This window comes from Coccinella septempunctata, chromosome 1 (assembly GCF_907165205.1).
Source record: "Coccinella septempunctata chromosome 1, icCocSept1.1, whole genome shotgun sequence".
Classification (NCBI taxonomy): Eukaryota; Metazoa; Arthropoda; class Insecta; order Coleoptera; family Coccinellidae; genus Coccinella; species Coccinella septempunctata.
In genome coordinates, this window is record NC_058189.1 from 16924108 (window position 1) to 16938470 (window position 14363).

General features: G+C 36.5%; 1 protein-coding gene across 3 annotated transcripts in view; it reads right to left on the bottom strand.

Annotated features, from left to right (window-relative positions):
* Positions 1-2126: 2126 nt before the first annotated feature.
* LOC123309380 (UNC93-like protein) overlaps positions 2127-14363 on the bottom strand; it is a 225384-nt gene continuing 213147 nt past the window's right edge. For all 3 annotated transcript variants that reach the window (XM_044892480.1, XM_044892489.1, XM_044892473.1), the window contains 2 exons: positions 5873-6211; positions 2127-3296 (listed from right to left, as the gene is read on the bottom strand). In XM_044892480.1, the coding sequence (XP_044748415.1) occupies positions 5877-6211 (335 nt within the window). In that variant the 3' untranslated portion in view covers positions 2127-3296; positions 5873-5876. The remainder of the gene's footprint in view (positions 3297-5872; positions 6212-14363) is intronic.

Below are 14363 nucleotides of genomic sequence, written 5' to 3' on the forward strand. Positions count from 1 at the left end.
ACAATTTTATGAAAATACCTGAAATTGCCTATTATTTTCAAACTATTATTTTTTTCAATCACAGGGCCAGTTTGTGATCAAGGATAGTGGATAGTGATTCCTCTCATAATAATCCTAGATTATTGTATTATCACCCTCAATAAAAATTATTTTAAGTAGTTCATCGGAAACCTTAATGAATGTAAATTAAAATTAAAAATTTTTTTTCTACATATTTTTTTTACTCAGAATAAATACCCTCTGGTTTGAAAAAATCATAATAGTTTCATAGACTCATTTTCTAGAGATTGAAAATTGGTAAATAACATTAACAATATTTTTCGATCAATTACTTAGAATAATTTCAATAAGGGGTGATAATACAAAAATCTAAGATCAATATACAGGGCGTTCTACAAGCTCTATGACAAACTTTGACAGATGGTGGATGTGCTTATTCTGAACATTTTTTTTTCTATGAACATATATCCGATTCGATTTTGTTTAGAAGATACAAGCATTTGAAAAATCAAATTTTTATGTTCAAATGAATAATAATCAATGGAAATTTTGAGACTGCAAAAGTGCAAAAATTGTTCAAAGTGTCCATCTTCGGTTTGAATGCAAGCTTCACATCGACGAACTAAAGATGCCGTTACTCGGCGTAGAGTACGTACCACAAGCTCACGACTCGACAGTAATCGCGTTTTCCCCTTTTTTCCCTACCTTATCTTTACTCTAGTAGGTGGAAATTTGTACCACAGATGATCGCTTTCCACTGTATGAACATCTTGTTAACGAAAACGAAAACTGTCGGGTGTAATTAGATTGCCGACAACACCTTATTATCGAATCCGACATCGATAAGTTGTCGAAAGCTTGTCGATCGATCGTGGTACCACTGCTGATTTGGGTCGTTTCGTAATTGGTTTGTTGCATTGTTGGTCCTCCTTGACCTATCCATTCATTCGGGAAATGTTCATTCAGCCAACGGACTACTTGTGTCTCCTTCTATCGTGCTGATACCACATATTTCCAACAATGTTGAGCTCTAAGTTATCAACGAAGTCAAAAAGTTTGTGCTCCAAAACAAATTTTTATACAAATCTGCATTTAAACGATCATTTATAACATGTACTGGCATCAAATCATTGTTGAAAATCCCACCCCAAACGTTTACACTGAAACGTTGCTGACATCGTCTTTGTCTAATGGCATATGGATTCTGCAGTGCCCATACATGTTCATTATAGTTATTGCTGATACCATCCTCAGTAAAAAAAGTGTCGAATGAATAATTAAAATAACGTCGATTACCATATCAAACGATATTTTCTGTCGGCCTACTTAATCAAAACATGAAAAAAAAAAATTTGAAATAGTTAAAACTCCTAAACGAAAACGAATCGGACCTATGTTTATAGGAAAAAAAAATGGTCAAAAGAGGCACATCTACATTCTGTCAAAGTTTGTCCTAGAGCTTGTAGAACACCCTGTATATGGACGGAAAACGCTATCAAATTGGCCCTGTGATTGAAAAAATAATTCGAAAATCTGCAAATTTAGGTATTTTCATAAAATTCTAATTATTTCGGAAACATTTTCGCTGATCTAATATTTCATTCGATAGTATTTGGTCTACTCATATATTTAAGAAAAGATATTGAAATCCCTAGTACATGCAGGAATGAGTGTACAATGGATGTCCATTTTTGGTTATCTATATTACGTCCATGAATGGATGTACAATGGTACAATGGAGGTCTATTATTTTGATTATCTATAGTACCAAGGAGGAATCTTTAATCTTTGATAGTACGTCAATTACTGGATGTACAACTGGACGTCCATTTCAGGTCCATGCTCATATGTACCAATTATGGACTTTTTATGGACGTCCTGTGTCTACTGGACGTTTTTACGGAAATTTTTGTAATAAATAGTAAAATAAGTATCTTTTGGGAACTCTATTGCATGACTATATCTTCGTGCGAAAAAGTACCACTGTCATATTTTCTTTCACAGTGGTTGTCTGAATGACCTCATTTGTGAAGAGGTTACCTAATTGAAATTACAAATGGCATAACCTTTCGAGAATTCAAGAATATACTCCGGGGGGGGGGGGCAATAAGAAACGAGGAAAACTCTTTGGTTGAAATCTTTTATTTCTACAGTATTACCAAACTAATACTGGGTAAATTCATTACAAATCTATCTATTATACTACTAATTCACTTATATAATAATTACAATTAATTTTTACTGTACACAGTGTTTCATAGAAATTATCATATGAGTAAAATAATATAAATTAACTAATAAAAACAAAAGTGAATTCATAACGTTCAACGATACTACATGACAAATTTCATCATTGAGCCACTTCACTCTCTCAATAAAGATCCTGCTGATATGCTTACATTTCATATACTTGAATGTTTCAACTCATTAACAGCAATTTGGTTATATCATTACTTGCACAGTTTATTCATAAACAATTGCTCCTCACTATATGTTTGGTTCTGTAGTGATGGCACATTTTGGAAAGAACATAAGAACAATTAATCTAGATTCAATTGACATTTTCATATGTTTCGTGGAAGCTGAATACTTGTAAAGGATAAGTAAAAAAGTCAATTCAAGCGAGTTTATGAAAAACTAGGGCAAAATTAAGAAGATCAGGGAATATTAATCTATTCAATAAAAAGTATATCACATTTGATTGTTTATGATGACCTTATAAACCTACAGTTTAAGGATTTATATTATTATTTTTAATAATAAAAATGCAACTAAATTATTAGTCACAGTCGAAGCCAGACATCCTGCCAAATCTCCATATCTATATATAGCAGGTTTCTGAAAAATACAATTTTGCAAAAATTGTTTTTCCAGAACACAACTAGAAGTTGCGATACGAAAGGAATCATAATACAGCTCAAAAACTAAATTTAAGAATTTTATTATAATTTGGTGATTTCGATCCTCAAACATCTTCAAGTATAACTAAGTAATTCATTTCTACATATTTTGGCTTTCTGGCATTACCTAATTCTTGCTCTTATTCGTCGCTATTATTAAATCTACTGGAATTTTCGATTAACAGATCTGTGGTTATCATTCGAGATAATATTAAATAGGATTCATAAATACGTATTATATCTTCCTTACAATAATGACAATGAAAGAAAACGCAGAAATATTTATGTACAATTTCATTCTTGCTTCGAAAGAGCCCGGCCAATACTGTCCATGATAATTCACCACCATTGGAGGTTTTGTACGTGCTGATATTCCTCAGATTTTATTGTGAGATCCTGTAAAAAAGAAATAAAGTAATGAAATGAGTTGATAATAAATTTTGGACAGCGGAAAATATTATTTGCCATATTAACAAATATCGAGGAATTTGGGAACTGACAGTCATTTTACTCATTGTATTCTGAATTCTCATCAGAATTTCTAGAACTATCTCTTTCCGAAACCTTTAAAATTATGCAAAACAAGAATATTTCGATGCCAACTGCGATGTTACAATCATTTATAAGGACCCCGTATTATAAGTACAGTAGGTAGCAGTTATAGCACTAAGTGGTATTACATATTTCGCTTCAGCTATATCGCTGTCTTTGATATTGTTGTTTCAGTTTTTCAGACTTCTCTTTTAGCTTGCTCTATATTTGTCGACTCAAGTATCATGAGATCCTCATCTTATACTATTTATCAACATAATTTGACGGGGTGGCTTGTGATAGTAAAATGGAGAGGCATATGAAAAGGGAAAAATAATTATTAAGTAGGTATATCATACTTAGTTTTCGGACAATATTTTTCAAGCGAACTTTCTGCTTCGTCTGTTCCATATTAATCTTGACTTCAATAATTTAAATTATTGAAAAAATCGCTCGTCATATTACCCAAAAATTCGAAAATGAAAGGTATTCTGAAATCCCGATTTGATTTGTCGACGCCACTGGTAGTTACAAGATATTGACTCATATCTTAAACGCCTTTTACTTCACCAACTATTCGTACTGAATTCAAGAATTATTGACATCCCGATCAGAAGTTGGTAATCTTTTGTGACTTATTCAGCGAAGAAAATTGAAAAGTGAAACATCAACGTGTATTTTTCATGATTTATACGAATGTACAATTGGAAAAACTATTGAAAATAGCCAGTTGTTATGGAAAAACCATTTTGTAAGAATGACTGAAGAAAGACTCCTCTGGTTTTCAAAATCATATGGTTCGAATAAAGAATTTCTGTCCATATTTTTCTTATTTGAACTTCCATTTAGGCCGAAAACAGAAATTTTTTGGCCTAATATATATCTACTTGAAAAAAATTTTCTCATATTTTATGAATTCTGAATAATATTATTTAAAATTACCCTGAGGAAATTGAATCAACAACTTCGGAAAGTATATCCATGTTTTCTACGATTCAATAAACACTTCAAGTCAAATATTGAAATTTTATCCATTTCATCAAATTTAACGTAAAGTTTTTTTCTATAACCGTCCGAAAAATGAAACTTTCGGTAAGATATGTTATTGTCGGCGCTAGGAAAGATAGTCGAAAGAGTTATAGCTAGGAGGCCAACTGAAGAAACCTGAACCTCATAAAACAACAGAGAGTTCGGATTCAGAAGAGACCCTTCAACGGAGCAGAAATTACTAAGACTCACAGAATACATAACATAAGGACTCCAGAATAAATAATCAACAGGCCTTATTTTACCAGACGTCGCCAGAGTATTTGTCATAGTGTGGCATGAAGGATTAATATTATACAGGGTAATTCATAACTATTGGGGCAGATTGTTTGGACCAAAATATGGCGATAGGACCAAATATACCTCAATAAAATATTGCTGCGGAAAAAAGATAGAGGGCGTTAAAGTTGAAGATTTTACGTGAAAATGGAGGGAGAATGCTCCACAACCAGATATGCGGAAGCTGGAGTGCCTCAAGGGTTCATTACTTGGGCCACTACTGTACAACATATACATTCACGGTATACCAAAGAATCCAAGAACAATGATATTGCTGTTTGCAAGGCAGCGATGAATAGGCTCTACCCACTGATAGGTAGTCACATGCGCAAGGGACAATATTGAAGATAATCAAAGCCGTTGCTAGACCACATCTGACATATGGATCAGGTGCTTGGGGATTCTCGTCAAATAGCCATATCCAAAGAATTCAGAAAACAGAAAACAAGCTGCAACGATGTGTAATAGATGCGCCTCGGTTTGTCAGGAACAAACAGATTTATCGAGATTTGAATTGGGAAACCATCATCAAATTTATGATGAGGAAAGCAGAAAGGTTATTACATGAATTGATATCCAAACGGAATAGAAAAACATGAACCCCAGTACGGTGTACAAGAAGAAACCGACTAAGAGACCAACGGTTTGAAGGCAAATGCCCGGAACCAATGAAAAAGCAGGTTTAGGTTTTAAGCCAGATTCAGATAAAGCACAGCTACTCGCTAGTCAAACCTAGCCACCGACTCGTGCACAAAGACTCTTCCTCGCTCCGGTCTTCACACGACGCGCAGGCCGTGCTTTAATCCAGTGGCTTGATCAAACGATACGCCGCATCTTCTTTGATGCACGACTAAAAATCGACCAACGGCGGCTCACCCTGAGTCTCCTCGAGGGTGAGTGGCTTCATCACGAAGAGCACACTATACGAGGTAGCACAATATACGGAAGCGAGGCTGATGTGCGAATAGATGCGCTTCGTGACAACGGGGCTTTAGCTCAGGAGAGTAAGTAACCCCACACTTGTTTGACAGGGTGGAGTTTGTCTTGGGGATGATCAAATAGACCTCTGAAACATTGTTTCACTGTTGTGTCATTCCTATCCCTCTGACACTTACCTATTTACAAGTGCGTAACAATAATATCGTCGTCGATATCGTCTTTTTCATCGTCAGTTTCTTCCGGTTCATGTTGAACCACTTGCTTGGTAGCTGCCTCAATAGCTGCAGCCTTCTTCTCTTTCTCCTTCTGTCTGCGTATCTTGCGCATATGGTGGAATTCCACCATCGTGTACATTACCATACCAATCCAGAGTACACCAAAGAGTGCGTAAAGTTTCATTTTTGCACAAAGATGTGTCGAATATGCGTAAGCGATGACGAAGCCCACACTTTCCCATAATCTGTAGTTCGAGAAGGCTGCTTCTTTGTTTCTCCTGAACAGGGTACCATACAAACCTGAAATGGAAAGTGATATTATGGATTTACAGAACATCAAATTTGCCATGGAAAGGACATGTCACGGAAATGATAATTACCTATCATCTGACTATTGATTTATTGGAAAGCTATGTATATCTGAACGGTAGAATGTTTTAGTAATGATTACAAAATACCTTTACAAATGTCCAAAACAACATCGTTAGTGATTTGTGAAGAAAAAATTCAATCCTCCATATGAATACAGAAATTGGCCGATTATGTTCAAATTTGGAACATGAATTTAACTGAAATGCCTTCAACTAGTGGATGAAACCAGTATCAGAGTCTTTTTTTTTCATTATGAGTTTATAGGAATGAATCAACCTGTTTAACTATGAACAAACTGAGCTCAGATTGGAAATCTACATAAAATATCCTATGGGAACTCGTTAAAATAGTTTCTGGCATCATTTCAGCGATTCTGTTGAATATCATTATTTTCTATTATTGAAAAAATTACAGATGCATATAATAGTGTGAGAAGCGGGAGAAATTACCCCCAAATTAATTATTCGAAAGTTAGGGAATTATTTATTTCCTAGGGGCGCGATTTCAAAAATATATTGATTCCAAAGCGATTATTGTTTTTACAAAAAATTGTTGTTCGTTGTGTTTTATTTCAATGAATTTAAATTTAACAATATGTAAATTTGATTTACAAAAAATTTCGTTTAGTCTTTTTTATTAAGTTCCCATACGGTTTTTTCAGTAGATTTCGAATCTGCAAACGAATTATTGATAATTGTTATACTAATTCAGTTATTCTTACAAGAACTCAACATAAAAAAAATCATTCTGGTCTTTATACGAATTTATTCTTCAGTTTGTTTTTCGGTTCAGGAGATTATTTTATAATGTTTTACTTCGAAATTAGTGAAGAAAATAACAATATTCATGCCTCGGTTTCGTTAATTTTTATTCTATTTATTAAATTTTCGAGTGAGAAGAAACTAATAATTTATTACAGAATAATTGAAAAGGTGAATTTCGTATATGAGCACAGATCTTCTATGATTATTCTACAGGGTGGACTAATATCACATGAATTTATCATGGAAAAAATCATTCTGTTTCTTATATTGGTTTCATTCAAAAAACTACTAGATAAAGCCTCTTATTTTAATTCATGTACCAAATGTGAACCTCTGTATTCGATATGCCGGATTGAATTTTTTGTCTTACTTCAGAAACCACTCAGTATTTCAGACAAGTTAAATCGCATTTTGCAGTAATATTGACGTAATGTTAAAGTGGCAGACGCCAATGTTTTTCAAGTTGAGTAGTCTGTGGCTCAATTAGAATGCATATCATCACAAAATTACTTTTTTCTCGAAAATGGTGCTCTGTATGCATTCAATGAAGAATACTTTTTTCTTCGAAAATATTGGAAGATTCTTCTTCTTCGATTGAAATTTCAGTTTATCTAGAAACATTGTGATGAACTCCAGTTTTCTGAGGAAAATTGGAGTTCATCTTAGTGCATTTCTTTCGTTTTAAATTTCCGTCTTTGAAAATATTTTAATTCTCGAATATTCCGACAGGCAGAGTAAATGTAAAAAACCGCTTATCTGTATTTCACGTTGTTTTTCTTACATGCCGCTGAAGATTTCGACGTTTTTCATCTGTTGATATGCGATAAACCGGAGCTGACGACGTTTTTCATTCTTGTCGTATTCTGGAATTTTCAGATTTTTACCGTGAGAGGGGATATGCCTATAAAAGCAAATTTTCCCCCCGCGACGGTCACTTTTCGACTGTTACTTCAGTTCTTCGGCTCACTTTTGAATTTTACTTCAGTGCTTTCCTTTCGCTTGAGTATTTTAGATTTTTCGCTTTCTAACGTGGTGACTTTTTTTTAGATTCAGTTAATTTTCGGTATTCTTTCGCCGTTGAAGAATAATCATTTTGTGTTGGCATCAGTGCTTAGAGTTAATTTTTTAGTTTTTCTTTTAAATCCTTTGAGTTTCGAGTGTTTGAAACAAAGGAGGTAGGTCCCCGTCTGTACCGTTCAGTTTCTTTGTTAGACCTACGCCGTTACTTCTTTAACTTTGACACTGCTGTACTGTATCGTTTTCTGTTGTATTTTATCGTTCTTTACCCTGTTGCGCGAAATAGACATTTTCTTCGCTGTCAGTCATGGCGTGCTATAACCCTTGGGGCAGCGAATAAAAGTCTCGAACAGATCCGCCCTAGCCCTTGGGGTACTGAAGGGAAAGTTCCGTCAACCCCCCTGTCCGCGTTCCGCGTCATAAGTGTTAAATCCGAAATCTCTTCTTTTCTGTCAGTCATGGCGTGCTATAACCCTTGGGGCAGAGAATAAGAGATACCGCACGTAGTCAGTGAAATCCCGTAGTTGCGTTAAAAATAGACATTTTCTTCGCTGTCAGTCATGGCGTGCTATAACCCTTGGGGCAGCGAATAAGAGTCTCGAACAGATCCGCCCTTATTGTGTTTCATTTCCGGAGAAATACAACTACATACCGATACCGTATAGCAAGTCCTTAGCATTCGTCAGTTCTGGTTGGCGCATTTTTATTGAACCGTTAATTTTTCACTACACCCGGTATAAATTTCATAAAGTGCTCGTGACCGGATAAGATTTCCCGAATGTATTTTCACTTATAGAATCACTCATATTTTATATCACACATATCTCCCTTGTACATATAACTAGTTTCCGAAGGTGTGAATAAACTTTTACATAATTCGATTTTGACTTCTTCGTTGTCGCTACTACCCTAGACAACACCGAGCTCTGTCTCCGGCTAGCAGCTACTCTGGTAGGTTTGCTATTCTTCCTATTGAAAAGAATAGCTGGCGCTCGAGATTAAGGCTTCTCCGAGAAACGCACGTTACAACATCTATGTACCGAATTTTGATAAAGCTATCGCGAATTGATTGGTTCTTGGAGGTCATGAGGTTCTAGCATCCGTGAGATGCATTTTAGGACCTAAGTTGATATTTTCTTCTCATATTTCCACTTCTAGAATCACCCGCTGAAATATATGAGCTTATATATGACGATAAATCCGAACACCCTCTTTTTTCAGTCGTACTGTTTTTCTTTTATTTGAATTATTTTCAAAAATGCACCCCTGACGCATGTGCGTATAAGGACTATCGAATGAGAAGTAGAATGGAGATCAGTTTTTGCTCTGGACTTCGCCTGGCTTCGGGCACTACTAACATAAAAAAGACTTGAGCATGTGAAAGAATATTACAACCCATTCTGAAATCTTTATAATTTATATTTCGTAAAATGGTATATCAGAAACGAATTAAAAATTCATCCATCGTCTAAAATTCCTCTTGAAAACTGCTGGAAGTAACTACAGAAAATTTGCTACCATTTTTTGCTTGGATCGATATGTTTTGAAGGTTGAAAATTGCGGAATAAAACATAACAGTTTCTTTGAATTTTGTGAAATTACATTCTTTAAGGTCTATTCATGCAAATTGGGTTCTCAAGAATGAGAATTGATTTACACTCGCATTTTTATATTAGTCATCTGTTCGTCCGGATCTTGGTTCTTATATAATTTTTTTGATGCCACCGTATTTCCACTTACCATTTTTGAGCCGCAGAAGATATTGGAAAATACTTATCCGCAATGACGTTTAATACGGAGAGATAAAGGAAGTTTTCCGTTGAATACTTTTCAATGATTTTCAATTCGGATTGGAAAATCGGTTGTTGTCATCAGTTTCTACATTTGTGAATACATTGTGTAATACTGTAACTGGATAATTCAGAAGACAATCAACATGCTCATCTGTGAAGCATCATTATACCGGTCGTGCATATGTATAATTGAGAACTTAAGTGAGGGAATTTGATTTACACAATGACATCTTCAACAATGAATTGAGCACAAGGATAAAGTTTCATCGATATCAAAACAAATGAATTCCAATAACTGAAAGGATTTGAAAATCAAGGCTCACATCAACAATTAGAAGCGAACGATTCGGCCCGTTTCAGAAAACATATACTGGAAATAGGTTGATTGATCAATAACTTGATGTGATATAGGAATTTACGCCAAAGGAAATTCTGTTTTTATTTCTTCTTTATTGTGGCATTTTATTGGTTTGAAATTGATGCATAGTGCTTGGTATTGAAAACTGAGGCTTATTCATCAATTGAAAAAGTAAATTGGATCGGTTGACTTCATTAAGATGGCTTGTTAGCATAGTAGGTATATTTAAAAAAATTGTTTTCAATGAGTCAACATCTAACTTCTGAAAAAAAATGCTGCAGTAGGACATAAGAACTAGAGGCAGTTGTTTCACATCTTAGTAACTTTTCGCATACAACTTTAGAAGACGAATATTTGCAGACTCTAGATCGGAACAAGGCGTTCATCAATTAAAAATCTTTACCTATTTCTGACATCAAACTATAATTTTTTTTAATCAATTAGCTGACTGGAACAAAATTGAATTACATATTATGTTTTTGATGAAAGAATAATAACGTCTTAACTGGAGGCAATTAATCAATAATAAGAATTAAGATGCATACCCCCAGATGAAACATATAACCATTGTCTTCGTCTGGTTTCAGAACTGGGGAGGATTGAACCGAGAATCTTGTTTCATACCAGATGGCCTTCGAGTACTTCGATAATACTCAGAAGCTGCTGCTGGTATATAATTAGGGTCCGTCAATTCCAAGCGTTTTCCGTCGAAGAAGGAGTTGTTCTGCTCTGACGAGGTCAAATAAGATTAAAACTTGGTCAGCATATACTCGATTTCGGTGGAACGTTCTCCACTTCGTTGTCCACACGATGACAAATTCGCTAGTTCGATTCAGATCGTAACACTTGTTGATATTCTAATCAGCGGGTGGTATGCACCTGAATTATTTCTTATTATTATTTTTGTCAACAGCATTGAAAATGATTCCGAACGATGATGAATTATTGTACTGATGTTCATTTCTATTGGATTTGTAGTTTTACCGATATCTTGAATTATTGTTATATATGTAATTAGTAGTAGCGATACGCAGAATTGTGCAAAATTATGTGAAGATCCTATCATTATTAGAGAATGAAAAGAATTTCCGAAATTTTTTTTTATCGCCTAAACGCCATATGGTGCTCAGATAAAAGAATGTGTTTCATTTTCTGAAAGATTTCGCAGACCGATAAACAGAGTGTCCGGAAAAATGTGGGAAATCTGTCGTATTCAGATGACCCATAAAAAACAAGATGAAAAGTTCCATCATTTTCTTCACAGCGGCCCTCCCTACGGAGAAATAGCTTCCTAAATTTCGCCCTGGAAATCCATTTTACTTTAATAAATCTTAAACTACCTACTTGATTATATTTAATAAAAATTCGATATAGTAAACAGTACAGTAAAGACCTCATAAAATACTGCTCTTAAATTTAAATTACCTTGTTTAGTTTACCAGGGGCGAACTAGGTTGTACATTTTAGTGCTTACATTCTTAACACCCTGTATGATGAGCAGTTAAAAAAACAAATTTGGATACCTTGAACATTAAGCTAAAGAAAAGGTACTCTTGTTCATTGTCGATAAAATGAACCGATTTCGGAAAACAAAATAATGAAAAAATTAATTTTTTATTTCTATTAAAAAATACCATGAATTGTATTCATGGTTAATGTTAATGATTAATTTTTTTTGTCTGCAACAAAGTGTGATACGAGAGTTATTCAAGGCACTAAAAAGTTTTTTTCTTCTTCTTCAACGTGCGGTGCCCCACTAGGCTGAACTGAGGCCTCGTGACCCATTGTCTGTCCGCTTGTAGTTGGAGAGACTTAAACTCTATGACATGCTGACAAAAAGGCCACAAGTCGACAGAGAGGTGTCCCTCTCACCATAGGAGTTGTGGGTGTTGTGTTTCCTAGGTGTGTCATCCTTAAGTCTTCAAGGTTGATACAGAAGAACAGAATGTGTTCAACCTTTTTATCCGTGCTCCTGCACCAGCGGCACAGGGAACAGCTAGTCAGTCCCATTATATTTAAGTGTTCATTAAACAAATGGCCAGTCATTGCTCCAGTCACTAGACTCAGTTGTTTCCTCTCAAGAGCTAAGAGTTTTTTTGACTTCAGGCACAGAGGATGGTCTCTCAATGAGAAGCCTCGACTGCCTAAGACCACCTCTCATGCTCCATCCAGAGGAAAGTTTCCTGTTCAGCCATCTATTGAAGAAGTTCTTGACAGATGTACGACAGATAGGCAGCGCCGGTCCCGGACCAACAAAAGCTGAGCGGGCTCCCCGCTTTGCAAGTATGTCTGCCTTCTCGTTCCCCAGAAGTCCTGCGTGAGCCGGGCACCAGATAACTTTCACAATGTTATCAGAGCCTAGCTCCCGCAGAGCCTCTCTGCATTCCTCTACTAGGTGTGAGTTAACCCTTTCCTCAGAAAGGGATTTCAGGGTTCCCTGACTGTCACAACAAATATAGATGTTTTCCGGAGTAACCTCTGCGGATATTCTCCAGTGTGCAGGCTAAAACAGCATACAGTTCAGCCTGCACTATGGAACAATCCTTCCCTACGGGGATAGAAATATTGAAACGAGGTCCCACTATTCCCACTCCAGTCCCTGTGGGCATCACTGAGCCTTCGGTGAACCAAGTGGGACCTTCAGGCTCAAGAAGCCTGTTTGGTGTAGACCAAAGGTCTCCGTCAGGGACAATTACCCTGTGGGTCTCGGCAAAGGCTGGTGTACGCGCGGTCCCCTCTATGGAGAACGGATGCGTTGGCATCCCTCACCATCTTAAGAGCCCTCGAATGCCCCCTGAATAGTCCTCTATGGCGCCATTGTCCCTGTTCCCAAACTCTAAGAGCTGTCTTCATAGCCACCTGTGTAACTACAAGGTCCAAAGGTGGTAAGCCCAGCAGACACTCCATAGCTGCCGTAGAGGCGGATCTCAGAGCGCCTGTGATGGTTAGACATGCGTTCCTCTGACATCTAGTCATAATGGTGCGGCTGGAGTTCTTCCCCATGGAAGTCCACCAAACCAGAGATGCGTAGGTAAGGATAGGCCTCACCACTACAATGTACAACCAGTGCATAATGTGTGGTTTGAAGCCCCATTCTATACCAAGCACTCTCCGAGTAGACCAAAAAATTACATTAGTCTTGCTCGATTGAGTCTCAATGTGTTTGTTCCACAATAACTTGTGGTCCAGTGTCACACCGAGATATCGAACTTGCTCGGATAGGGTGAGCCTAATCCCAAACAAGCTAGGAAGCTTGATGTTGTGGGACACCCTCCTCCTAGTAAAAAGAACCATGTCTGTTTTACCAGGGTTAACCGAGAGTTCGTTCTCTAAGCACCATCGTTCAATCATACGCAGAGCATTCTGCATCAGATCGAAGATGACAATGATTACCTTACCTCTGATCAGTAGGACAAGGTCATCCGCATAGGCCACAACAACGAGCCCAGCCCTCATCAGCTCGACCAGGAGCCCATTCAGGACAAGATTCCACAGTAGAGGTGATAAAACACCTCCGTGCGGACATCCTTTTTTCGGTGAGCCCCAGATTGTCGAGCCGCCTAGCCGAGCAGTTATGCTGCGATCCCTCAGCAGAGACCTCGCCCAACGACAAAGTGTCGGTTCCACGCGATGTTTGGACAACGCAGCTTGCATCGCGCCAAACGCAGTGTTGTTGAATGCACCCTCTATATCCAGGAATACAGCCAGTGTCCATTCTTTGGACACTTTGGGGTGTAATGGGTACGCCTGTAACGCACCATCCCTGTTTTAGTTATGTTATTGAATCCCATAAATTTACAAAGATTCTTAACAATGTAGTTTTGACCGAGAAAGGCACCTTTACCAAAATAATTTTTAAGATATTATTTAGAAAGCTCGCAACGGTTGAATATAAATACGGATTCAATAACATAAACTGAAACTTTTTGGTTCCTCGAATAACTTTCGAATTACACTTTGTTGCATACAAAAAAATTAGAATTCATGTTTTTTTTAAATAGAAATAAAAAATTACTTCTTTTATTATTTTGTTTTTCCTAAACGGTTCATTTGATCGACAATGAAGAAGTTTTCCAAATTTGTTTATTTTAACAGGGTGTTAAAAATGTACGCATTAAAATGTACAACCTTTTCTGCACCTGGTATAC